The sequence below is a fragment of the Cyclopterus lumpus genome, chromosome 5 (assembly GCF_009769545.1).
Source record: "Cyclopterus lumpus isolate fCycLum1 chromosome 5, fCycLum1.pri, whole genome shotgun sequence".
In the NCBI taxonomy this organism is placed as follows: Eukaryota; Metazoa; Chordata; class Actinopteri; order Perciformes; family Cyclopteridae; genus Cyclopterus; species Cyclopterus lumpus.
In genome coordinates, this window is record NC_046970.1 from 3,293,441 (window position 1) to 3,320,757 (window position 27,317).

General features: G+C 47.1%; 2 protein-coding genes across 3 annotated transcripts; one reads left to right on the forward strand and one right to left on the reverse strand.

Moving 5' to 3' along the window:
- The first annotated feature begins 1,868 nt into the window (after positions 1-1,868).
- On the forward strand, positions 1,869-15,395 carry myh7ba (myosin, heavy chain 7B, cardiac muscle, beta a). Its single transcript, XM_034532062.1, has 43 exons — positions 1,869-1,965; positions 2,391-2,494; positions 2,585-2,728; positions 2,913-3,069; positions 3,200-3,227; positions 3,525-3,621; positions 4,107-4,130; positions 4,241-4,333; positions 4,458-4,521; positions 4,658-4,756; positions 4,839-4,942; positions 5,016-5,154; positions 5,251-5,369; positions 5,690-5,839; positions 5,958-6,128; positions 6,213-6,392; positions 6,483-6,615; positions 6,700-6,776; positions 7,111-7,198; positions 7,282-7,399; positions 7,489-7,612; positions 8,029-8,165; positions 9,700-9,955; positions 10,051-10,293; positions 10,432-10,608; positions 10,699-10,844; positions 10,931-11,021; positions 11,107-11,496; positions 11,587-11,713; positions 11,796-11,914; positions 12,008-12,204; positions 12,289-12,472; positions 12,678-12,843; positions 12,936-13,060; positions 13,162-13,277; positions 13,378-13,570; positions 13,670-13,873; positions 14,025-14,150; positions 14,344-14,514; positions 14,626-14,730; positions 14,822-14,917; positions 15,012-15,176; positions 15,384-15,395. Exons 1-43 carry the CDS (start codon positions 1,869-1,871, stop codon positions 15,393-15,395), a joined length of 5,856 nt encoding a protein of 1,951 aa, XP_034387953.1.
- A 2,470-nt stretch (positions 15,396-17,865) lies between these two features.
- On the reverse strand, positions 17,866-27,245 carry trpc4apa (transient receptor potential cation channel, subfamily C, member 4 associated protein a). 2 transcript variants are annotated; one of them, XM_034533484.1, is made up of 18 exons: positions 27,098-27,245; positions 24,087-24,215; positions 23,863-23,979; positions 23,640-23,697; positions 23,476-23,531; positions 23,222-23,350; positions 22,695-22,896; positions 22,406-22,591; positions 22,153-22,295; positions 21,934-22,065; positions 21,763-21,821; positions 21,496-21,681; positions 21,252-21,342; positions 21,024-21,164; positions 20,307-20,418; positions 19,802-19,914; positions 19,365-19,571; positions 17,866-18,336 (listed from the first exon to the last, which is right to left on the reverse strand). In XM_034533484.1, the coding sequence occupies exons 1-18, from the start codon at positions 27,221-27,223 to the stop codon at positions 18,199-18,201; spliced, it is 2,325 nt and encodes a 774-aa protein (XP_034389375.1). In that variant the 5' UTR covers positions 27,224-27,245; the 3' UTR covers positions 17,866-18,198. The 2 variants fall into 2 exon arrangements, with proteins under 2 accessions (XP_034389375.1, XP_034389376.1); XM_034533485.1 differs by lacking the exons at positions 23,640-23,697; positions 24,087-24,215; positions 27,098-27,245 and having other exon boundaries at positions 18,160-18,336; positions 23,863-23,881.
- Positions 27,246-27,317: the final 72 nt, after the last annotated feature.

The following is a 27,317-nucleotide window of genomic DNA, read 5'->3' on the forward strand; positions in this document are numbered from 1 at the left end:
GTGTGTGTGTGTGTGTGTGTGTGTGTGTGTGTGTGTGTTGAGAGAAAATAGAACAAACCCTTTCTGCCACATTAAAAGTGGGCCCAGCGCTTCTTGTTTTTAAAAGTTGAAGCGTCTCAGACGGCCGTCTCCGGCTTATCTCGGTGGCGTTCTGCAGAATCCGACGCGGCCAACAGTTAACAGTCAATCTCCCTATCAGGAATGCTGGACTCTGGCTTTGTCTATTCTGAGAAACTGTGGTTCCCCCCCCACCCCCCCCCACCGTGCTGCACTGTCACCCTGCTCTCATACCAGGCACCCACCTCTCCCCTTGCTCTGAAGGTCAGATCTAGTGGAGGCGGAGAGTGAGAGGCGCAGCGCTAATGCCAGAATTAGTGGATCTAGTGGAGCAGAGAGCGCTGGTATCTTTAAAAGAAAAGTTAAAACGCACCTTTTTTCAGGCCTTTTAAATATAATTTGTATTACTTTATATTGTGCTTTTTCAGTTTTTTCTTCGCATTTGGCAATTGGAGTCGCATTTGACTTCTTGTTCTACATAGATAAAGTTTGATTGATTGCTTCATTAACACACAAAATGACAGCAGCCCTGTGAGCATTCAACCCACCGTGCTACCGTTGAATAGTTCCCGAGGGGGCTCTACGTGTTGCTGGCAATCTGGAAAAAAAACTGAAATTAAATTGCAGAGCTTTCATCATTTATCATGAATGAATTGTCGCTCATGTTTATTGCTTTCCAAATGCACGCGAGACTCTTTATTGCGTAGGAGCCACACGCCATGTTTCTCTCTATTAATATAATGTTGTGTATTTATAGTAGCATGTTTAATGCCACGCGGCTCCTGAAATAATCTCTTCTAAGGTTGCATCCTCCGTGGCCAAACACAATAGCAAACATCACTGTTGGCACTGAACAACACTGAAGCTACAGGCCTATTAACTTAGAGGCCAACATGAGCTCATACGCATCACCTAAAGTGGGAAGAGGTCATGTGTGTTTATCAGGAGGTCGAGGGTGAATAAAAAACAAAATAAAATACTCAATATGTTCCTAAAACTACTGATCGTAACTTAAAAAACGTCTTTTAATATTCTATGCGCATAATTTGGTGGTTTTCCCACAAATATTCCGTTTAATTTACAGGCTTTGTGTAAAAGAAAAGTGGAAAAAAATGTCCCCCTGCTACAGGGATGCTCCGAATGCCACTCTCTCCTACTCCCTCGCAGTGTGTACAGTGCATAAATTACTGGGATACAAAAATAGCCGGCTTGGGTTTAGCGCAATGACAAAAACGCAGCTTTCCTTTTGTGTCAATTGAGACGAGCGCTCAGCACCAATGGGCGCCGGAGGAGGTGGCATATGCTAATGAGGGACAAATGTCCACTGACCGTGACCTTGGGGAACACAGTATAAAGGAGGGCACATCTCACCAGGCTGTCATTTCGTTGTGGTCGTCCTGAGGTCAGCGGGCAACTTGTGTTTTTGGTAGGTTGATCTCTACGCATTTTACGCACGGGTCGGCCGCCCTTTGACGTGTTTTGTAGAGTAACAGTTCCAGTACAGCAGTATAGGGAGACGGTTTGCCTTCTTCTGGCACGTGTCAGTTAACGCGCAGCGAGGGGAGGTGTTCTATATTTGTGTTCTCACTTGTGTTGATGGTGGATGTGCGCTCTTTACGCACAGGGAGTCTTTTTGTTTTGTTGTTTTCGTCGAGAATTGATGGCTGAAGAAGCACCAAAAAGAAATCCGCTTTAACAGATAAAAGAGCGACTGACCCTAACGCAAAGCTTCTGTTGTCTCACCAGAGGAGTTCCTCACCTCGTCTGTCTGGTGCGTCGGGTTGTTTGGGTGCCGGCGAGGAGCTGCCACCATGTCGCGCTTTGACATGAAGGAATTCGGGGAGGCTGCGCCGTTTTTACGCAAGTCTGGCACGGACCCGATGGCGTCGCTCAACAACGCGTTTGACGGTAGGCCTGACACCGAGAGTTTAAAGAAGACGGCAACGTCTCATCCAAAATGTATTCAGTTTCTGATTCCATGTCAAATTCATATCTGTTTTTAAACCAGGCAACAATGTGCAGTGTTTTTAAAGACAAAAATGGCAAAAAAAAGGTTCAGACTGTATTATCCTATTAAACTAATTGACCCAATACTTTTTTTTTTCAAAGCAAAATGTTACAATGAATCACTATTTATTGTAAATTAGTTGTTTGAAAGGTGCTATAGAAATATAGTTTTACAATAACTGGAGGTGAGTATTTTCTGCAACACGTGCTCATTTGAGCGATGCACTTTAATGTTGTGATCATTTGGTGTAGTTCTTTATTTTCTGTACTACGAGGCGTGTTGCTATACTTCCCAACATCCTCCTCTGTCTGCTGCACCGTGACAGGTAAGAAGCAAGCCTGGGTCCCCGATGAAAAAGAAGCGTACATCGAGGTGGAGATCAAGGAGCTCAGCGGTGACAAAGTCACGGCTGAGACCAAAGACGGGAGGGTAAGTGATCTCTACGCGGTAATGAATGGACACGCTGGTACGACCCCACGGTTCCCCCTCCTCATGTCTGCCTCGCGTCCATCCCTTCAGTCTCTGTCGGTGAGGGACTGCGACATCCAGCAGATGAACCCTCCTAAGTACGACATGATCGAAGACATGGCCATGCTGACGCACCTCAACGAGGCTTCTGTGCTGCACAACCTGCGCACGCGTTACTCCGCCTGGATGATTTACGTGAGTGTCCCGTTATGGTCTGATGGTCCTTCCCCCGCTCCCGTGTTTCCATGTTCCCTTAAGAGGCATCATTTTCCAGATTAAATTACAACTGCGAGCTTGAGCAGTGACAGTACTGGCCATTTTGGCTTTGGGTGGCGGCGTCTATGTCACGGTGTGTTAATGTTGTGCCGTGTCTCCTCAGACCTACTCCGGGCTCTTTTGTGTGACGGTGAATCCGTACAAATGGCTGCCGGTCTACACGGCCCCCGTGGTCGCCGCCTACAAAGGCAAACGGCGCTACGAGTCTCCGCCGCACATCTACGCCGTCGCAGACAATGCATACAATGACATGCTGCGCAGTGAGTGCACACTAAGATATTAGAACGGCGCACGGTACACACACACACACACACACACGCGTGCCAAAAAATTCAACGCGCAAACTCTTCAGTTTATGTTACACGCCTCGTGTTATTTTTTTCCCCTCAGATCGAGAGAACCAGTCCATGCTCATCACGTAAGTGCCAACTGAAGTGAATCTATTTCTCTGTCTTTTTATTAAATTGGAGAATTAAATAGCTTTTAACTGTACAAGCACCTTATAACATGTACACCGTCCACACACAAGCTATTTTCAAAATTAGATTTTTGGGCTTTTTCTTTTTTTTTACTGAAATCTTATATTCACTTGTTTTTTTTCTTCAATTTTTCTGTCTGTTTTGTGACATGCAGTGTCATTATTTTTTGATTTACACTACCAGTTTTTACCTTGTTGTATGTACACTTTATTGTTATTTTTTTCACACTCCTGTAGCGGAGAATCCGGTGCTGGCAAAACTGTCAACACGAAACGTGTCATTCAGTATTTTGCCATTGTGGCAGCTATTGGGGAAACAACTGGCAAAAAAGGAGTAAGGCTGACGTGGCAACGTTTTTGCTTCCCAGGTTTTTTTTTTGGTTTTTTTTTTGCTCTATTTTCTTATTTATTTAATTTTTGGTCCCAGGAATCCTTCCATGTATCCCCTTTAAACCGTGTCCGTATACATTCTCCTCACTCAACATGTCTTCACCCTCATGTGTTGTGAAGCCCTTCCAGCCACTTTACTCTTTCTGACTGATTTTTTAACTATTTTTCTTTTTCCCTTTCCATGTCATTTTTCCCTTGGCTTTGAGTTTTGGTTTTTCTGTGTTCATTTTTCCTTCCCTTCTTCTCTCCCCTGAGGTCACCACACCTCATCATATAAAACAAGGTGGCCATTTTTTTTTTTTTACCACCTCTTTAACAACTATCTAATTCTCCAGTTGGTTATGATGTTTCCCTTTTTGCTTGTGTAAGCATTATTCATCTATTTATATGATATGAAACTCACAGGCTTCTCAACTTGTTCTTTTGCAGCAAGGTCTGGGCACTAAAATAGGGGTGAGTTTAAACTGCAGGAGGGGAGAAATGACACTCGTACATTGTGTTAAACAGTGATTTAAAATACAATGTGAACAGTAAACAATAATGTTTACTTTTCACTCACCCAGGGGACTCTGGAGGATCAGATCATTGAGGCGAACCCGGCCATGGAGGCGTTTGGGAACGCCAAAACGTTAAGAAATGACAACTCATCCCGTTTTGTGAGTACCAGGAACCCCCCCCCCCCCCCTCCCCCCTGTACTGTACACAGTGTGCATACATTAAAATCACTTTGAGCATTTGTTGCTTGATTTCTGGAGCATTTAAAATATCTTTTCCCCACAGGGCAAGTTCATCAGGATCCACTTCGGGCCTTCTGGCAAACTAGCCTCGTCCGATATCGACATATGTGAGTTGATATTTAACGTTAATGGTCACACATCGTGTCAGTCATGGAGTTCTCTTCTTCTTGGTCCACGTCGAATACGAACATGCCTCTCTCTCTCTCTCCCTCTCTCTCTCTCTCTCTCCCTCTCCCCTTCCAGATCTTCTGGAAAAATCCAGAGTGATATTCCAGCGGCCCGGTGAGAGGAGCTACCACATCTACTACCAGATCATGTCTCAGAAGAAGCCGGAGCTGTTAGGTGAGTCCTTGTGGCCGCTTTGGATATTTCATCACGTACGACGGCAGGACGGCGACGCCATCCCGTAAACTCTTTGTTCCAGACATGCTGCTGGTGACCTCCAACCCGTACGACTGCCACTTCTGCTCGCAGGGCGTGACCACCGTGGAGAGCATGGATGACGGACAGGAGCTGATGGCCACTGACGTACGAGCTTTCATTACGGTCCACATTGAGGTCTGTGAAGTCGTGGGATGACTGACCTCGTCTTCTTTTACAGCAAGCCATGGACATCCTCGGCTTCCTGGCCGACGAGAAGCACGGCTGCTATAAGATAGTTGGAGCCATCATGCACTTTGGCAACATGAAGTTCAAGCTGAAGCAGCGGGAGGAGCAGGCGGAGGCCGACGGCACCGAAAGTAAGAGCCGGCAAACGGGACGTCCGGCACGAATACAACCGTATTGATTTTAAAAGCTAGTTTGTGATTTCGTTTTGATTTTTGTTTGGTCACCAGGCGCAGACAAGGCCTCATACCTGATGGGCGTCAGTTCAGCTGACCTCATTAAGGGCCTCCTGCACCCGAGGGTGAAGGTGGGCAACGAGTATGTGGTGAAGGGGCAGAACGTGGAACAGGTGAGGAGGTGCAATGTCCGCCGTCTGCGTTTTCATTGTTTAGAAATTCTGAAAGACGACGAATGAGATCTTTTTTTACAGCGATATGAAACAAATAAAAGCAGAACTGCCGTATGAAATGTACATGACAGGGTGGACAAAATGTCAGTGTGTCCATGTTCACTTCATTCTGGTTGGATGTAGTACGCTGATTCTTAAACCTTGGTCGATCAATACTCCACACGCACACTGGAATCTGGTATCCACGCAACAGAGGCTATTCATGTGAATGACAGCTGCTTTGCTCCTGTGTGTGTGTGTGTGTGTGTGTGTGTGTGTAGGTTAACTACGCCGTTGGTGCTCTGGCCAAAGCCACGTATGACCGCATGTTCAAATGGCTCGTGGGACGTATCAACCGCACCCTGCACACCTCCGTGGCCCGCCAGTACTTCATAGGGGTCCTGGACATCGGTGGGTTTGAGGTCTTTGAAGTAAGTAATTATCTTTCATTGATTCAAATTTAATTTTTCATTAAAAAACTATGACCGCCAAACTGTTTTTTCTGTCTCTACCGTATCCTGAACACCCGCTCCCCTTTTTTCCTTGCAGCTCAACAGCTTCGAGCAGCTGTGCATCAACTTCACAAATGAGAAACTGCAACAGTTCTTCAACCACCACATGTTCATCCTGGAGCAGGAGGAGTACAAGAGGGAGGGCATCGAATGGACCTACATCGACTTCGGCATGGACCTTCAAGCGTGCATCGACCTCATCGAAAAGGTGAACGAAGCGTTTTTTTATCCACAGCAGGTGGTTGAATTACAAGAGAGGCCTGTGAGTGATGACACTGCGCTCTTTCTGCAGCCGCTGGGCATCATGTCCATCCTTGAAGAGGAGTGCATGTTCCCAAAGGCCACCGACGGCAGCTTCAAAGCCAAGCTGTATGATAATCACATTGGCAAGTCGGCCAATTTCCAAAAGCCGAGGCCGGACAAGAAGCGCAAGGTCGAGGCCCATTTTGAGCTGATTCACTATGCCGCAGTGGTGAGTTCTCTCTCTCACGGTAGTCTTACAACATTCATTCATGCGCACACCGTTCACCAACATGGATGATGTCCCTGCTGCTTTCTACAGGTGTCATATAACATTAATGGCTGGCTGGACAAAAATAAAGACCCACTGAACGAGACGGTGGTGGCGTGTTTCCGGAAGTCCGCCAACAAGCTGCTGGCTTCTCTGTACGAGAACTACGTCGCCTCAGACTCAGGTACAGGGAACGGGGATTATAATGGCATGCAGAGGGGGCACCTCAAGGAGGTCAAATTAATCACCCTGCTCGTCACCCCCGCAGTGTCCGAGCAGAAGAGCGGCGGCAAGGAGAAGAGGAGGAAGGGGGCCTCGTTCCAGACCATGTCTCAGCTTCACAAGGTGAGACTGACACCGCGGGGTCAAACGGGCGCCATTACTGACGCAGACGAGAGTGTTCCAAATGTTCTGTGCGAGCGTCGTTGGACGGATGAGACGGAGGCAGTTAAGACTTGCAGTGATGTTTAGGGCAATGATCACATGAACATCACTTTAAGTCTGTGCTGGCTCCTCGCTCCTTTACATCGAGGAAGTCAAAAGTCCTGCAGAATAAAACATTTTATATGCCGATATTTTTCATTTGTCGGAATATATATATATATATATATATATGTGTGTGTGTGTGTGTGTATTTATTCATGTAACTTGATTTGCAGCGTTGTTCTATTTCCGACAGGAGAACCTGAACAAGCTGATGACCAACATGCGCAGCACCCAGCCTCACTTTGTTCGCTGCATCGTCCCGAACGAGACCAAGACTCCAGGTAACAAGCAGCGCCGTCACGGCATATCATTGGGATGCAAACGCACGGGACCGGGCTCATGTTTGAAACTCGCCCCGCGACAGGGATCTTGGACACGTTCTTGGTGCTGCACCAGCTGCGCTGCAACGGCGTGCTGGAGGGCATCAGAATCTGCAGGAACGGCTTTCCCAACCGTATCCTCTATGCCGAATTCAAGCAGCGGTACGGAGCACGTTCAGATCGCCTTTTGATTAACACGGACTTTGAGTCCCGGTAATCTGTCCTGAAACACTCTTTCATACACTTTTCAGCTACCGCATCCTGCACCCCCAAGTCATCCCGGATGATAAGTTCATGGACAGCAGGAAAGCCGCGGAGAAGCTGCTGTCTCTGCTGGATATCGACCACAGCCGGTATAAATTTGGACACACAAAGGTAGGAAGGAGCAGCTTGTGTAAAGCAGGGCTGTGAATGGCAATACAATCCGCAAAATAAAGATAATATTGGATGATGTGATGGCATTAATTAATAAATCTAAAAAGATCTCTGGATTAGATTAGATTTCACTTTATTCATCCCCAGAGGGACATTTCTTGAAGCAGCAGCAAAATATGTTATTTATATTTACAAATATACAATAAAATAGCAGGGCATATTACATTTAAGAATTTAAATAACGGAAATGAAAATGTAAAAATTTAAATAAAAATGAAAGTGCATACAGTGTATATCTAAAGTATAAAGTAACAGCGGTGCGAGGTTTATTGATGATCAATGCATGTGATCGATTTTTTTTTTTTTAAAGGTAGACCCTTAATCCCCGTTTCATTCGATCCCTTGTCTTCACGCAGGTGTTCTTCAAGGCCGGCCTGCTCGGTCACCTGGAGGGACTGAGGGATGAGCGTCTGGCCAAAGTCCTGACGCTGCTGCAGGCCGCCGCTCGAGGCCGATTGATGAGGAAGGAGCGGAGCAAGATCTCAGAAATGACGTAAGAAGACGTTTTTTCAATCATCCCGAATGAACATAAAACATATTCACAGACAGAAGAAAATGCCTTCACAGGAAAATGAAGACATGAGTACACACGCACACACACAAGTCACCCCCCCCCCCCCCTAACAGTTATGAGTACACACACACACACAAGTCACCCCCCCCCAACAGTTGCTCTTCTGAACAGGTTCAATAGCAACACAATCGGCCGCGAGCCCTTCAGATCGTGACACACTACACCTTAGTGTTCACTCCCTCGCTCTAGCATGTGTGGCACGCAAGGGCAGTGTTATCAGCGTGTGTGAGGCGTGCGCTTGCCCTTGTATGGTTACCAGGCATGTGTGTGGCCTTACTGTTAATAAGTGCCCCATCCCTCACACACACACACACACACACACACACACACACTCACAGGTCTCCGGCCATTCTCTCCACCCAGCCTCTCTAAATTAAACAATGCTGACGGTGTCCTCGGAGCCAGGTGGCGACATGTGTCAAAGTGGCAGCTGCTCGCGGCCCTTCCTAAAAATACAACCCTCGGCCCCCTCCCTGGATGCCCGGCGGCCCCTGGCCCCCTTTTGTCCGCGGCGCCTGTACTTCTAAGTGAGCGCATTGATGGGATGCGTGGCGGGTGACACGGGATTAAAGTCGGCCCCTCGGACAGAGGCCTTCAGTTTCTAAATAAACACGGACGCTCACCTTTGAGAGGCACCCGGCATTTGGAGTCATGTCAAGAATGCAACGAGCACCCACCTCCCACCCCGACGTGTGCACGCTCACTCAAAACTCACCTTCTGAACACTGACAGCGAGTCCTTGACCAGTCCGGGTCCATATTTAGGGCCTCGAGACGCCATTCGACCGAGACTAAATCAATCTGGTAATTTGGTCGCAGTCGTGACACATCAAAAGCAGCATCAGGTGTATGATTTCATTTCACATCTCTCTCTGTGTGTCTGCTTAGATACAAGAGAGCGGATAGCAGCAGGATTAGAGCCAAGATAAGGAACCATAAAAACAAAACGGGGAACTCCAGGATGAATCTTTATGACCTTCTTCTGTGAACTTGATCTGAACTTCTGATGCGTTTTTATTTAGCGTGGAGAACTCGAGTACTTCATCGACTCCAACACCATTGTGTTTAGTTAATGTAACATCACTATAAAAGTGGTTGCTGTAACAATTAATTATTCATACAAGTTGGCATTTGTACCGTTTTCTCCATTTATCTAAACCGTTAGCTAATTTTTTTAACTGTTTATATATTAGCTGACTATTTAAACCTTTTATCAATTACTTTGGCTAATTAGGACAACCATTGTTTAAGCAGTTCTTTTAGGGAACTGGTTGAGCCACTTTTCCGTGACCTTTAGTTGTTAGACTGATTCAATATGTGGACGTATAAATATATATACCTTCACAATATGTCCACGTACCCCTCTGGCTATTGCATTCGTATCCCCTGGAGTAGAAGTACATCTTAAAATGTGAATGATATGAAAATCCTCCCTCTTCCTCATGTCTTTTCAGCAAGGCGCTGATGATCATCCAGTGGAACATCCGGGCCTTCAACGCTGTGAAGCACTGGCCCTGGATGAAGCTCTTCTTCAAAATCAAGCCTCTGCTGAAAAGCGCCGCCACCGAGAAGGAGCTGGCCGCTCTGAAGGAGGAGCTGGTCAAGCTGAAGGGGGCTCTGGATAAATCGGAGGTCAAGCGCAAAGAGCTGGAGGAGCGGCAGGTCGGCCTAGCCCAGGAGAAGAACGATCTCTCTCTCCAGCTGCAGGCGGTAAGTGGCGGTCCTCATGCACTCGGTCATCTGTTGGAAAAGACAGACGGTAGCGCGGGAATGTACCGAACCCCCGTACTCTTTGTCCCGTGCAGGAGCAGGACAATCTTGCAGATGCCGAGGACCGCTGCGAGCTGCTCATCAAAGCGAAGATCGTGCTGGAGGCCAAGGTGAAAGAAATCACGGAGAGGCTGGAGGACGAGGAGGAGATGAGCTCCAACGTGGTCGCCAAGAAGCGCAAGCTCGAGGACGAGTGCGCCGAGCTGAAGAGAGACATCGACGACCTGGAGCTCACTCTGAGTAAAGTGGAAAAGGAGAAACACGCCACTGAGAACAAGGTATGAACTCTGAAAGTGGAAAGAGTTGCCTCCAGAGGGCGCTAAGAGGCCCCGGAGGCATGACACGGAGGGGGGGGGGGGTTTGGATTTCTCTTTTCACGAGTGTCAAGTATATATATATTTTCTTCGGGCTCGCAGGTGAAGAATCTGATTGAGGAGATGGCCGTTCTGGATGAAATCATACTGAAGTTGACCAAAGAGAAGAAGGCTCTTCAGGAGGCTCACCAGCAGACTCTGGATGACCTTCAGGCAGAGGAGGACAAAGTCAACTCTCTGACCAAAGCCAAGGCAAAGCTGGAGCAACAAGTGGATGACGTGAGTATATTTCCCATCTTAAAGAAAGCCCAGGTGGTCACCATCCCATACATAACATGTAACGTGTGGTAACTTCCTTCTGTGAATCAGCTGGAGGGATCGCTGGAACAAGAGAAGAAGCTGCGTATGGACCTGGAACGGGTCAGACGGAAGCTGGAGGGAGATCTGAAGCTCTCGTTGGAGTCCATCATGGACTTGGAGAACGACAAGCAGCAACTTGATGAGAAGCTGAACAAGTGAGTTTTTCAAATATTCACCGAAAAATATGATCTTGCTATTTTAAGAAGTAATGATTACCAATGAAACGCATATTCTCGACCAGGAGGGACTTTGAAATGAATGCAGTCAGCTCGAGAATAGAAGATGAGCAAGCCGTGGTCAATCAGCTCCAGAAGAAGATAAAGGAGCTGCAGGTGGGAGAAACGAGTCTCTCAACCTCTAACGGAGCACTTCTGAAACATCGTTTTGACAGAATAACTGACCTTCGCTTTCCTCCAGGCGCGTATAGAGGAGCTGGAGGAGGAGCTGGAGGCCGACCGGGCTTGCAGGGCCAAAGTGGAGAAGCAGCGTGGCGATGTGGCCCGCGAGCTGGAAGAGCTGAGCGAGCGCCTGGAGGAGGCCGGCGGCGCCACTTCGGCTCAGATCGAGGTCAACAAGAAGAGAGAGTCGGACTTCCTGAAGCTGCGGCGAGACCTGGAGGAAGCCATGCTGCACCACGAGGGCACCACGGCGACGTTGCGGAAAAAGCACGCCGACAGCGTCGCGGAGCTGAGCGAGCAGATCGACAGCCTGCAGCGGGTCAAGCAGAAGCTGGAGAAGGAGAGGAGCGAGGCCAAGCTGGAGGCCGACGACCTGGCCTCTACTGTAGAGCATCTCTCCAAGGGCAAGGTAGGTGGAAAAAGGAGGATAGACACGCTGCGTAGCATAGAACCAAACTAGATCCCTCAAAAATCTAACGTTTCTACCTCTCGTCTGCAGGCCACTTCAGAGAAGATGTGCCGCCTGTATGAAGACCAAATGAACGAGGCTAAAGCCAAGGCCGAAGAGCTCCAGAGGCAGCTCAACGACACCAGCACACAAAAAGCTCGCGCTCAGGCCGAGTCTGGTAAGAAGCTTTCGTTTTTTATCACAAGTCTCACAAACAGATTTCACGGACAGGTGAGTGAACCCTTTTCTCCTCCATGTAGCCGAGGTGAGCCGGAAGCTCGAAGAGAGGGAATCCATGGTCTCGCAGCTCCAGAGGGCCAAGAATGGCTTCAGCCAGAATGTGGACGAGCTCAAGAAACAGCTGGAGGAGGAGAATAAGGTCAGCTCCACGTCACTGCTTCAGTCAGTGGTTCCCTACAAACCTGGTTCCTCCACTTGGACTAACGGCTGACATCACGATGTGTCTCTTCAGGCTAAGAACGCCCTGGCCCATTCACTGCAGTCATCTCGACACGACTGTGACCTTCTGAGAGAGCAGTACGACGAGGAGCAGGAGGCCAAGGCCGAGATGCAGAGAGGTCTGTCCAAGGCCAACGCTGAGGTGGCTCAGTGGAGGACTAAGTATGAAACCGACGCCATCCAGAGGACTGAGGAGCTGGAGGAAGCCAAGTGAGTGAGACGAGTCGACTCGCGGAATACCATGGTAACGAACGTTTGAATGCGTGAGCGTCATTTGTGATCTCCTTTCATCAGGAAGAAGCTGGTGAGCCGTCTGCAGGACGCTGAAGAGACGGTGGAGGCCTCCAACGCCAAGTGCTCCTCCCTGGAGAAGACCAAACATCGGCTCCAGACCGAGATGGAGGACCTGGTCGTTGATCTGGAGCGTGCCAATGCTGCTGCCGCTGCCCTGGACAAGAAGCAACGCAACTTTGACAAGGTACGGGCTGATGGGCAACTAATACAGAGGGTTGCTATGGTGGTCCTCAAGGGAAACCACCCTAATTCAGGGTCAGATGAGTAACAGTTCATTTGTGCATCTGTCTTATTACCTGGTGACTTCGGTAGCCTTGGGTTCTGGTACCTTCTACAACCGTGCATATCATTTCATGACTTTTGCTCCACTGCCTTGTTGTTTTCTCCAGCTGCTTGCTGAGTGGAAACAGAAGTATGATGAGTGCCAGTCAGAGCTGGAGAGCTCTCAAAAAGAGTGTCGTGGTCTGAGCACAGAGCTCTTCAAACTGAAGAACTCCTACGAGGAGACCTTGGATCACCTGGAGACCATCAAGAGGGAGAACAAGAACCTACAAGGTACCTGTTGCTGTAGCTCACATCATGAATACCCAGTTAGAAGGTTGTATTGAAACCTTGACATTTATACGTTTCTATCTCTGCGACCCTAGAGGAGATCGTTGACCTGTCGGATCAAATCAGTCAGGCAGCGAAGACCATCCAAGAGCTGGAGAAGATAAAGAAGGGTCTGGACATGGAGAAAAGTGAGATTCAAGCAGCCCTGGAGGAAGCTGAAGTAAGCAGCTCGCTCACTTCCACCTTCTTGTGGTCTGGGATATTTTTTGACAGAGGTGACCCACAGAATATCTTCATGCATTACGTGTCTTTCTGTCCCAGAGCACTCTAGAGCATGAAGAAAGCAAAACTCTCCGCATCCAGCTGGAGCTTAACCAGATCAAGGCCGACGTTGACAGGAAGCTGGCGGAGAAGGACGAGGAACTCGACAAACTCCGGTGAGATTCGTCGATTACTCTTTTCCTCCTTCTGATTTCATCCCGTCGACTGCTCCACGCAAACCGTTTCCTCTCCTGTAATGTTTTTTTCAACTTCTAGCCATAACAACCAAAGAACAGCGGAGTCCATGCAGGCCACCTTGGACGCCGAGGCCAAGTCTCGCAACGAAGCGGTGCGCCTGAGGAAGAAGATGGAGGGCGACCTGAATGAGATGGAGGTGCAGCTGAACCATGCCAACAGGCAGGCCTCAGAGTCCCAGAAGTTCCTGAGAAACCTGCAGGTCCAGGTCAAGGTGAGTCCGGCCGGGCGATTGACTTTGTGTCAGATTCCTTGGCGCATGCGGAATGAATTCCATCCAAATCTTTTGCTCCTACATCATCTGCGGCGACAGGACATTCAGCTGGAGCTGGACGACACTGTTCACCGGAACGACCAGCTGAAGGAGCAGGTGGCGATGACTGAGCGCCGCCACAACCTCCTGTCTGCTGAGGTGGAGGAGCTCAGGGCTCTGCTGGAGCAGAACGACCGCGCTCGCAAGCTGGCTGAGCATGAGCTGCTCGAGACCACCGAGAGAGTCAACCTGTTGCACTCTCAGGTAGGAGGAAGCGGTTAAAAACCACCCTATGGTGACATAGATCTCTTTAAATAAAGAAGTGGGTTTCTTAGAAATGAAAGACAACATATAGAAAACAAGATGAACTGGCATGTTAATCCTGGTGGGGTAATCTTGAAGTCTTTTGATGCAGAACACTGGACTGGTCAACCACAAGAAGAAGCTGGAGAATGATCTGTCCACGCTGTCCAATGAGGTGGATGACGCCGTGCAGGAGTGCCGCAATTCAGAGGAGAAGGCCAAAAAGGCCATCACCGATGTAAGATCTAGAATAAACTAAATATAAATGGGCATGATATGGATATTATACATTTACTAAACGGATCTCCAGTGGGTGAGATGGTGATCTGGTTGACTTTTCAGCCTTCGCCGGGTTTGTATCATTCTGTAATTTGATCTGTGCCCTGAGATGACTTCATGTCCATTTTACATGAATCTCTGTATTCTCGTAGGCGGCCACGATGGCAGAGGAGCTGAAGAAGGAGCAGGACACTAGTGCCCATCTGGAGAGGATGAAGAGGAACATGGAGCAGACCATCAAGGATCTGCAGGTGCGCCTGGACGAAGCGGAGCAGATCGCCCTCAAGGGCGGCAAGAAGCAGGTCCAGAAGTTGGAAGCCAGGGTGAGAGATGGGGAGACAAATTAAAATGCTTAAATAATCACCGTCACACGTGATGATCCTCGTAATGGGCAGCGAGTTTTGTAACGAGTGTATTGGTTTATGGTCCGGTAGGTCAAAGAACTGGAAAACGAAATGGAATCTGAGCAAAAGAAGAGCCAAGAGTTTCAGAAGGGGGTCCGCAAGTATGAGAGGAGGATCAAAGAGCTCTCCTACCAGGTAAACCGCCCGTGTGGTTGCACATAGAGACATGCTGGGGCGTAACATATTCATGCATGTTGTTAAGAGGCCCCCCGTGCTGTCTGTTAAGGGGGAGGAAGACAAGAAGAACCTGGTCCGCCTGCAGGACCTCATCGACAAGCTGCAGACCAAAGTGAAGAGCTACAAGAGGCAGTCCGAAGAAGCGGTGAGTCCACCCGTCAGTCGTTTCACATTAATGTCCCGTCAGCGATGAACTCGCACGTCTTCAGTGTGCTCCTTGGTTTCCCGTCGCTCTGCAGGAAGAGCTGGCCAACAGCAACCTCTCCAAGTCCAGGAAGCTCCAGCACGAGCTCGACGATGCGGAAGAGAGGGCCGACACGGCCGAATCGCAGGTCAACAAGCTGCGGGTCCGCACCCGGGACCAAGGAAGCAAGGTCAGTCAACTTAATACGTTTCCTAGAACGGTACGCAGACACAGTTTTTGACCTTTCTGAAGCATTCATCAAAATTAGCCGGCAGGCCGCATCACGAGAACTAATCTCAGACGGGACGTAATCCTCTGTTGGAGACGACCTCTCGTGGCCCTCTCATGTGATCTCCAGTGCGGTCATGAGTAACTCTGACACTGTGTATGCGGTTGCTAATAAACATCCCGGTCTTGTGTATTTCAGCATGCTGACTGACGGGAGGCCGTAAAGCTGCCGCCAAACATATCACAGCCGGCCAGCTGCAACAGCTGTGCTCCGCTGTGACCACGCGTCCCAAATAAAGACTTTAAAGTGCACTTTATGCCTGGCTGTTGTTGTTGTTTCCCCACCCCCCCCTCCTCCCGTGTCAATGTGTGATAAAGATAGAAATCCCACAATGAAGGTCTAAAGAAGAATTTATTATATTATTAATTTGACAAACAGCTGTTAAATAAGGAAAAAGAATACCAGCATTAGAGGCGGAACACGTGGGTGAAAGTGGGTTACAGAAGCAGCTGTAGAAGAACGTGAAACCTAAAACACCATCGGCAATGATCGTGTCCAGAGGTGAATTCTTAACATAACCGTGTGGGGATTTTGTGCATTATTCAATGCAAACACACATGAAAAAACAAAAAACAAACATGGGTTCTTATCTAAAATGAATAATGACGATGTTACACCATTAATTATTAAGTATCGCATCTCTCAAAAGGGCGTTCCTTTCAACAAACAGTAGATGCTATTGATCACGGGGAGGTGAGACACAATCATATTTGCACCGCATGGTGTGAGTTTCGAGTGCGAGTTAAGGACGAGATGCGAAGATTACCCAATAACATCGTCTTCATGCCAAAACATCACCTCCTGGAAACAAAGCTCCAGGGATCAGAAATGGAAAACCAAGGAGTGTTTTTCTTTAACACTGTGCAGCATGTCGCCGTTCTCTGTACACATTAATGAAACCTCAGGCCTACGAGGAGCATCACACCACATACAGCACAAGTGTTGACAACCGTTCCTCTTGTGCATCGCACACTCGCTCCGAAACGTAGCTCACAAAGCGACAGGAGTCACGGGGTCAGATTGTTTATACCGATGGCGTCATCGACTTCCACGGTGGATGAGTGGAGAGGGATAAAGAGCCAACGAGAACGTACGATCGGCTCTAAGAATATAACGCCGCCGCAGAAGCACCCAGTGTCAAAAATCACGTCGTCGCGTAACCATGGCGATTATCTCACGCCTCCAACTTGTAAAGTGTTGTCAACTTCACTGCAAAGCACAAGAGATCAACTCATTCAAAGTATGTGCACACCCATCAAGAGATTTAAGACATGCTGAATGAAAAGCTAGAGGAAAAATATAGGAAACATATCTGGTTAATTAGCTTTAAAGCAAAAAATAAAATAAAAAAAGGCTTTCAAAGTGTAAAAGGACGTTTTTGTGTTTGCATCCCAAGGCGGCAAAGCACGAGCAACTCACGGCATCAGGATTAAGAAATGCCCTTATACATTCACATGAACTTTTATTAGGACTCATGACATGCTGGGAGTAAAACTGTACACGCGTCATTTGAAGTGGTTTGATCGGCGCGGCGTCGGGACTAAATATGAGGTAGCTCGTCCATCTGTACTCGTCGGGTCGGGTTAAATTTGAGACACCAAAGCCAGCTCTGCAATGGCTGCACATTCAGGCCGTGAAACACATGCACAGTCTCAGAGCCGCCGCATCTCAGCTGGTCCAACATGTGGAGAGACGAGCGAAACAGTCGATCCTCAATCCGGTGCTGAAGGCCGATTCACACAATCTGTCTGGACCTGAACAATGAAAAGTGGTTTTCTTAACACTAGCGCCTGCATAGTTTTATTCTCTCTTTCCAACATGGATACAACTTCAGTTACAAAATGAAAAGGTTTTTTTTTTTTTTTTTTTTTTAATCAACAAAATGTGGTAAAACATAAAACAAAAACAATAAAAACAATGTAATCTGTGCAATGTTTTATTCTACAGTTCATCCAGAGCTAAAAAAAAAAAAAGAAAAGTAAATCGACAAAAAAGAAAGAACCGAAGTCCCCGGGTGAAGCCACAACACGGTGGATGCTTTCAGGTGAGAGGAGCCCAGGTGTGATTGGTGAAAAGTTGTCCGCCGGCCCACGAGCTACCGAAATGTGCCGAGTCGAGCGACGAAGCACCAATCGACAATAGCCACTTAATAAAAACAGACCCATAGACGGGTTAAATGAAAAATGATGTTCATTCAGAAGACCCCTGCAAAAAAAAGAAAGAAAGAAGAAACCTCCACCAGTCTTCCCCCCCCCACACACACACACACACACACACACACACACACACAGGTGGAGCGCCACGAAGTCAACAACAGTGTGCAGGAAGTGGGAGAGTGAGGCCGGTGACGCACCACAGGAGCTGCACATTTCCAAACAATGTCCAGGTGAAAAGAAGCTTTTTCTTCTAGCATATACTTTGTTGAATCATACACATTTTTTCTTTTTTTCCATTTGTCATTTTTTTTTTTCTTCCACTTCATAGAATTTTGTAGAGGTTATATAAAAGGCTGTATATGAATATCACCTAAAGCAAACAACCAATGCGGGGGGTCATCACGCGAGGTCCCTTTTATTGTGTGTTAAACAGGCGACAGGCGAACCTCGGGGGGGGGGGGGGGGGTGGGGCGTGCAGGCTCCCCGCCGCTTCCTTTGAAGAAGAGGGCGGTGACTTAGTGAGAAGACGAAGGCCCGGCAAAGATGTTACGTCCCGTCTGTGACGACGGCCTCGTTGCAAAAAAAAAAAAAAAAAAAAAAACGTATAGACGGGGGGGGGGCGGGAGGGTGGGGGGGGAAAAGAAACTGGCGAGCCTTTACATCCAGAACGCAGTCACAAAGCGACCGGATGGCTCAGCGGAGTCTTCACCAGCTTCAGGTGTCCATGCTCCCTGTGGCTCCCTGTGGCCCCCCCCCGCCCCCCCCTCTCTCGGCACTGAGTGCACACACACAGGAGGTCAATCTTCCAGCAGGTCTCTGTAAAGATCCATGAAGGGCTCATCAATGTAGCTCGCTATGGCACACAGAGAAGTCCTATCTGAGCACAGCAGCACCGACACCGTCTCCTTCCAGTAGCTGAAGGGGATACAGGAGCTCTGGAGGAGAAACCAGAGAGCATTTAGAACAACACAAACATTGTTTTCACGTCGCGCTCGTTGTTCATAACATATGGAAATGGTTGGCAGCTGCTTTTCAGTCGTGAAGGCATACTTAAAACAAATAAAAGGAGGCGATATAAAACTGATCACAACCACGTGCGCGCGTGGAAACGCTGACGGCTTTGTGGGTCGTGTATAAGGCCCGTGAAAGTATTGCGATGTTGGACAACGTTGAAGCGGCCATGGTTTGTATTTTCAGATACTAAAAAAAACACTCCCAACAATCTATGAGCAGTCTCATATCAGACATTATGATCCAATTCACTTGCTGGACACAGAATCGCAGCTCTTACCTCCCAGAAGGAGATTCAGTGTTCCCCAGAGGAGGCTGAACACGTATACGCATTTACTCTCATCCATTAAGATCGTCAACATTAACGAGTAATGAGGGTGATGTTGTGCAACATGTCGCCTTTTGTCTGAAGGTGCGTCTGTACGGTTACATGGGAGCTATGTGTTGTCGCGGTTTTTTAAATCTTCTGTGGTCCCTGTGACCATTACCCATGCGCACTACACAGATTAAATAGAAATCGTAACAGCAACATGACAATGTTCAATGTTCTGTAGAATCTGTCACAGACGTGGACAGATTAAATGTATATTTACATTTGTTTCTTTCCTTTCTGTGGACAGAATCCCTTTATTCGTCAACAGAATGCTTTTATTCTGAAATATTTGCACGACAGTGGAGAGGAAAATACACCGCGTTAGAGTACCGGCTTTTAATTGTGGATATAAAGATATAACAGAAATGGGTGGTAGCATTGCACAACGGGGTAATTTCCTGGGTTCTTGAAATACATCCTGCAGTGGAACGGATGTTTAAAAAGCCCAAAACCTTCCATTACACCAGTACGGATGTCTAAACCAGTTGCACACGCTTCTGTTCCAGCCCCACAACGCACACTCCCAAGCATGCACGCAGCCAACGTCCCCGACGTGGAGGTGTTCACTGCGCTACTCACGTTCTCCAGACAGGTGCTGTCCTTGTCCTTGTTGAGGTAATGGCGCTGCCAGAAGCGCAGCAGGTTGTGAAAGTTGTTGAGCAGGAAACCCGGGTACTTCTCGGCGTACTCCTTCTCCCGCAGGGCGTTGAGGTAGAAGGGCAGCTTCGCCTTTCTTCTGGCCAGCATCAAGATCACCAAGCTGGTGTTTAAACAGCTCACATTCTCCTGAAGAAGAAGACGAAGACGAAGACGAAGAAGAAGAAGAAGAAGAAGGGGACGGATGCAGAAAGGAACGAGAGTTGAGCGAGGCGCCATTTTGGCTCAAGATGCACGCGTTACAAATAAAATTAAAATGCTCATTGTAGCCGGCGTTACTTTACGTTTGAGTTCAAGTAGTCAATTTGTTTCGTTAAATCTGAGAGTAATAAATAATAAGAGTTCAAATGAAGCCAGACCTGTGTGAGCGTCTGTACGTTGATGATGTTGATCAGTCGGAAGAGGAAGGACAGCCGGTTCTCAACTTTGGCCATGTAGGACAGCAGGCAGCATTCAGACAGCACCTCCACCACTGGGACGGATAAACAGTGACACATGCAATTAAAAAGGATATTATAGGAATAGCACTCATTTATTATTATTATTTTTTTTTAAAGAATGTCAGTTTTATCCCCCATTGTCGTCATCAAATTATCTGAAACTACTATTGTAAGTACAACTATATTGAACACATGTTTTTATATATATATATATATATATTAAATAAATAAATGCACACATACATATGTAGGCTTTTATGACATGTAAGTTCCAAAGGGTTTAACAGGAATAAAGACCAAAACAACGGTGAACTCTAAAGAGTCAAAAATCAACGTTCCATCAACACAAGCCAATGAACCGTCAGTGACTTCTCCTTTAACGGTTCTCCATAAACTCGTCTGTAAACTCTCCGTCCCCGTTTACCTTTGACGTCTTCAGTCTGGCTCTCAAAGCGGTCGAGCGAGAGGACGATGCAGCGCACCAGCATGTTGGAGTCCACCAGAGAACTGTTGATCTGCGTCATGAAGGTCTGAAACTACAGGAGGGAGACGAACCATGAGGACTCCACCAGAGAACTGTTGATCTGGACATATTGAATTATAGCAGCTGGTCTTCAAGGCTCAAGACTCAAGGAAGTCGGTGTAAACCGTCACAAATTCTAAATGTTTTCCTTTTACTTAGTTATATTAATATAGTGGGTTCTTTCTTCATAAAAACACAATTCATTTGATAAGGAAATAAAAAGTTTGTATTTTTATTGATGATGTATTATAATCTTCTTAGGAGGTATTTTAATCTATAATATCCATTTGTGTTGTTCTCCTAAAAACAACTGCATGTTTTAAAGTGTCTCCCCAACACGACATTTTAAGAGGTTGCATTTGAACGCATCATAACGTTATAATTTAACAGAGCCTGAACGCATCATAACGTAACTGAAAGGAGCCGCGGTCCGTTAGCAGACCCTGTGAAGGTTAACGTTAAACTGTAATTAATCTGCGGTTCACATGCATGAACCGTGAGAGGGGATCCGGTCCGTGACGCCACTACAAACGATAATATTAGACACACTTTATTCATCCATCGCACAAGCTGCAAACTGTTTAAACATTATTTCGTTATGCCAGCAAATGCAAATACCTTCTCCGGGGTGTTGACATATTTGTTGAATCTTTTGAAGGCGTCAATGTTGAACTTCATGAGCTCTCCCAGCAGATCAAAGTAGCTCTGCAGGACATCTCTTGACGTGCAACCACTGTCGATGATGCAAAACAGGATGTGCTGTCGAGGGACGGAAGCAGAAAGTGAGCAGCGAAGTCTTTCGTGAGAATGTGGTCTTCGTGGATGAGGTTCTGGGTGCAGCGTTACCTCTAGGAGTCCCCTCTTCAAGAGGAACATTTGGTCTGCATAGGAGGTGGCTCCTCTGAGGAAACTTTCCACTGCCCTCGCCTGCCAGAATCTACATCGACAACAGAAAGCTCAGTTATAAAAAAGCAGAACTAGAGACAAATCGTAAGAAATCCTTTTTTTGGTCAAAAATAGAAGAGGGCGCTCCAGAATGGGAACTCTTTCAAGGAGGCCGACACGTATTCTTTGGCTTATGGAGGCTGACCTGAATGACGAGTCCGGAGGCTCCCTCTTCATGACGGTGAGGAGGCGCGTGAGGAGGCCCTTCTTCCCGTCGCACACAAGGCTTCTGTCTGTGTTGACGAGCGCTTCCACCTCCGGGATGTTCGCCTTCATGGAAATGGCACTCAGTTCATTCAGCTCCTGGCTGTTCAGCAGGAGGTATTTGTTCCTGGAAGACGAGCGCAAACGGTTTTAACAACAGACGCGACGTGTCCGGAGAAGTCACATCCGAGGACATCGGGTCACTTACTCATGGTGGTCACTGAAGCTCTGAAGTAGCCGCAGGAACTGGATTTTGAAGGATATTTCCTGCACAACGAGAATTAACAAAAAAAAGAGTGTTAATGATTATCTTCAAAATGTTTTACCTTCTTTTTCTAAAGAGTTAAATTGAATTGCCCAGAGCATTGGAGGTTCATACCGGACTACAGTCGCAGTTCTCGTTCTGGCCATGGACCACGTGATTCGTGGCCGTGTATTTCCTCCAGATCAGCTTGTCAAACAAGTTGTTGAGTCCCGGGATGAGACGGAACTCAGCCAGCATCTTGTGGACCTGCGCAGACGCACAATACAGCGCTCGGTGAAATGCACAACTCATCTTGAATCTCAAGGAGGAGAAGAGATGTGTGCCGTGGCGTACCTGGTTCCTCTGCCGGCCCATGAGAAGGACACACAGCACGTAGAGCACTTCCACCTTATACATGATCTCGTGGACGATCTTCATGGACTGGGGCAGTCGATGTCTCAGAGGGCTGGTGGCCAGGGAGCTCTCATCTGAGGACTCTGGAGGAGAGATACAAAATATATATATATATATATACACACACACCCCTTAATCGGAGTACACAGGATTGAAGCAATGGAAGAGAATCGGCAGCACAGCTGACTCTCACCTGTACTACTTTGCTCCGCCTCCTCGGTAGCCATCTGCATGAGGGCGTCCAGCACCAGAGCGTTGTCCAGCCATGTGTACCAGTCCTCCAGCTCCTGCAGGAAGTTCGCACCTGTGGCCTCAGACACCTTTCTAGTGGCCAGCTTACACAACCGCTCAATGAAGCCGGGGATGTTCAGTAGGGTTACTATTGGGGAATTTAGAATAATATTGATGTTTCACAACTTACAGATTTCTTGTAAATGCATTGCAGTATGGAGTAATCACTCTGCCCTCTGGAGACAACCTACCCTGGTTGACCTCTGCCCGGGATGGGCTAGCGATGCGTTTCTGCTGTGCGTTTTTGGCCAAAAGGGTGTGCTTGTCGTCGTTTCCCACGTCCGGTTCTGAGATGGTGACTGACAGGATGCGGCAGAAGTTGGCTAGCTGCTGTTGGTCAAAGCTCTGGACCAGGCCCGACAGGTTGGGGATGCCCTCTAACTGGATCATCTCCTGGAAGAGGCAAACCAAATCTGACTAAATCTGCTACTCGTTTTTCTGTCTTCATATTTCAATAGATCCGTTTATGGATGACAGCTAACATTATATTTAAAGGTGTCTTTACATTGACAGAACGAGCAGATAAAACAACAGTCTAAATGGCAGAGATGTTCTCTTCACAGAAAAATTAAGATTAAGAATACATTTTACTTGACTTAAAAAAAAAAAAAAAAAAAAAAAGAGGGGCTTGTCAAATGTCATCGGCCTCTGGAACGGCCATTAACAATGTTGACGTGCTCATGCCGAGGATTTAACCCAAATTTAGTACAACTCTGACCTTTTTGACTCCAAGAATATCTTCAATTAGGGTCGCGGTCTGGAGGAAAGTCTTCTTGTTCGTCATCAGGGTGAAGAGAAACAGCACAAAGTCATCCCTCGCTGCCAGGCTCTTTGTGACCCCCTCCGTCTATGAACCCAAAGAATTTTTTTTAATTAAACCCCCCATTTCTGTGTCTTGAGAGAAAACAAACCAACTGCGAAATACTTTGAAGCAAGATATGATGCACCTGTGACATTTCTCTGCATACTTACACATATACAACAGTTGTAGAGAACACTAAGGCATTCCTTGACCAAGTCATCATTCACTGTTGTGACAGAAACACGGACGTTAACAAATAAAACTGAAATAAATCATCATCATGTTGCAAAAGTGTTTATGTCCAAATAAAAGCAGACTTATTATTATTTCTTACTATTGTTTTTGTTTTTCTGCATAGTTAACGTGGGTCTCATCAAGATCTCCACAAGCAGCTTTGGGGGAAAAGAACATTTTGTATTGAGTTTAACATCCACAGCGTCTTCGCGTGAGCGCGCACACACACACACACACACACACACGCACGCACGCACGCACGCACGCACGCACGCACGCACGCACGCACGCACACGCACACACGCACGGAAAGTCGAACTTACATCGACTCCACCAAAGAGGTCAAAGGTGTACGTGTTGGGGAAGGTGGATTCCTGAGCGGTCTTCCTGTCCTCCGTGACAAAAGACATGGCCTCCATGGAGAGCTGGGATGATAATACCTGACAACAACAACAAAAACAAACATATAACACCATTGTCTACATGCTTTTACATCACTCAGGCTACAAAGCAAACCAGGTGTCCCTCAGCGTCACTGTGAGGCTACCTTAAGAAAGCTGTAGGCGTTGGAGAGGTCACTGTTGGGATGGCTGCTCTCGTAGAGCCTCTGCAGCAGAGTAGGGATGCCATGCCACTTGGCCCGTTTATCTCTCTCCTGGAGCAGGCCTCCCGGGAGCTGAAACACAAAGGAAACCTTAAACAGTGCACGCAGTAGACAATTATGGGTATATGAATCTATATACCCAGATATTGCATATGTAGCAAATCAAATTGCATATTAAAAAAAAAAACTGGGGGGGGAACTCAGTCCATCTTCCCCCATGGAAAACATGTTAACTTATTAGGTGTGAGATCCCAGAGAATAGGAAGGCTGCGAGTATTCTGTTAAATTAGATCATTGTTAAGGCACATAGAGTAATGCAACAAGGAAAAGAGAAAAAAAAAGCAATTTGAGCAGCTTTTTATTGTATAACTGTGGGACAAGCGAGTCCTGGCCCCGGCTCATTGTCCACGGGTGCACACGTGCTGTGGAGCTGAATCTCAACGATGATGTCACCCTACAGCAAAACCTCCGCAAGTGCAGTGACGTGAGCAAAAGGTGGGCTGCATGGAGGTTTTCTCCTTTAGCATGAACGTACGCGGGGCGTTCTGAATGGGGCTTTTTGGAAAGGTCACGGGAGAGGGCGTTAATTCATCGGCCTGCACGGCTCAATGTAGAAACTAAATAAATAAAACAGACTCCTAAAACTAATGGGACCTTTCTGCAAAAGGAGACCGTTTCTTGTCAAAGCTGGGCGTCATTTCCTCTTTACAGGTGATCAGTGAGATAACAGCAAACACGCCGGTCCTATAATTGATATTGACTTGCTATGGACATCACAGTGGCATTAGAATTTGCACAATAACTACCACTGTGTTAAGTGTTTGTAGTGAAACGCTAATTTGCAACACCAACAGGGGTCTGCTCCTTCTAAAAAACACCAACAGGGGTCTGCTCCTTCTAAAAAACACCAACAGGGGTCTGCTCCTTCTAAAAAAGGTGCATTGTATTCAAATTCAGCGAGCACAAACCCCCGCACTCGGGGGGTTCTGATGCCGGAGGACTGCCTAAAAACCCCACCGGATCAACAAGCTTTCAGTTGTTTCCGTTACACAGGAGAGTTGCAGCGCTCCACCATCCCGCTGTGTTTCCTTAAGTGCCTTTAAAAGCTTTGGAAATCTGTACGACGAAATGACAGTATAACTCTTCTTATTTAAGATATTGCACAATCATACGCTGAAACCCTATCATTTAAAAAAAGGGGGGAATGGTTTTAAAAGCATGCTATAACTATGGTTTAAAGACACTCTAAAAATGTTAGTAACCATGAATAACTCTCTCCGAAAAATAGTCAAACGTGTCCATAGAGAAAGACGTTGTAGATGACACACTAAGTATATGGGTAAATTTACCATATCAGATGTGAGAACACTACAATCGAATAAAGCTCATTTGGGTATGAAAAGAAACCCACTCTCAGTCTCCCATTCATTGTCTATGGAGCTGCTCCAGTCTTCATACTCGATGACATCACACGTTGGAGACCGTCTTGAGTTTCAGGCTTTTAACCGAGAGCGGCTCATGTTCACTCTCCTCAAGACTTGGAATGAACATACTGGAGTTCTTGGCATCGGAGACGTTCAGATCCAAAAAACAAAAAACGAGAAGTGACCGTCCATCCATTTTGACAGTCAAACTAAATAAATGCAATAAAACCCAATGACCACTAAAAAAACTGACTCCATACGTTAAAAAAAAACTCACTCGATGACAGTAACTCCTCATATTTATATCTAGGTTATAATGCACACATCTCCATTTCAAATTGAACCAATGGATTTATTGTTTTGCTTCACAAATGGTTGCCACAGTAAAAAAGGAAGAGAGGATGTAGCCTTCTTGAAGAATGTTTTGACTTCCTAATAATGACTTACTCCGTAACACTTTAACATCAGTATATTTTGCTTTGTGTTCAAATTATTGCAGCCGCCTCGAAACTTGACAAATTCCACATTTTCATGTTCAGTTCAGGGATTTATTTTTATCCAGATTTAAAAAAAAAGAAAAAAAAAAAAAAAAAAGGAAGTCTGCACCACGCCAACGTTTCACTTCACCACCGAGACGACACCTTGAAAACAAGGACGTTAAAAGAGGGTCCCGATAGTCCAGGACGTGTAATCTCTCAGGGCTCGAGTCACGAGTGTGTCCGGAACAAAGTGAGAGAGAGATAAGGCCGACCAGCTGCACGTCAGGACGTCGGTGTGCACGAAGACCCGTCAATACCACAACGGTTTAATGTAACGTGAACCGACGTGAAGAGTCACAAATAAAAGCTGCTCCCAGAGTTACAAATGTCACATTCACGTTGAATTAAAAACGCGAATGCAGCCCCAGCAGCTACTGTCGCCTCTCCATGTATGGAAACGAGAGTTATGGTGGTTTGTGTGTCGTTACGTAATCACCTGAGCTGCTCAGCTGGCTTAGCTTAGCTTAGCTTAGCTAGCTCCGTTTGCTAAACGTTGCTGCCGTTGATGAACGTCGCGTGATTTAAGGGCTTCAAAACATCTATTTAATGGCTCTCTGGTGGCCTTCAGCCCCAACGATGCACGACGGACACACAACCCGTCAACCCTCGAGTCCAACGCGTCTCTACATCGCAGCTAAACGACCGTGCTAAGCTAAGCTAACGTTGGGCTAACAACAAAAGACCCACTCGGAGCGGAGCTCGCTCCGTACGCTTTGCTGTGGCGTTAACGTTGTTCGCCTGGTCAGCGTTCACGCATTAATATCCAGAACTAAATGCGGTCCTAGTTTAACATCTGCGGGTTCAAAGCGCCGCGCACCGATGCAGCTAGCTGAGCGGCTGCGAGGGGCCACTCGCTCCCCCGGTCGGGTCTCCTACCGAGACGCCGTCTCCGTGTTCAGGCTGGGTTCCAAGCGCGAGTCCCCGGTCTCGGTCGAGCAACTTCGGGCTGTTTTTTTTGTTCACGGTCGAAACTGGCTTCGTTTTGTCTTACCTCCGTGCCTCGGCTGAAACCCTGGCCAGTAATTTTACTAGCCGTGAACTTTGTGACGATGCTGCTGTTGCAATGTCTCCGTTTTCCTCCAGCGCAGGGGGACTCGGACCCCAGAAGCGTCGCCATTATTTCTTCTTCCTGAACTGAACTGTTCGGGCAGGAAGTGGAAGGCTTTGATGAATTATTGGAGGTAATTAAGCGGCATCTGCTGGCAGAGAAG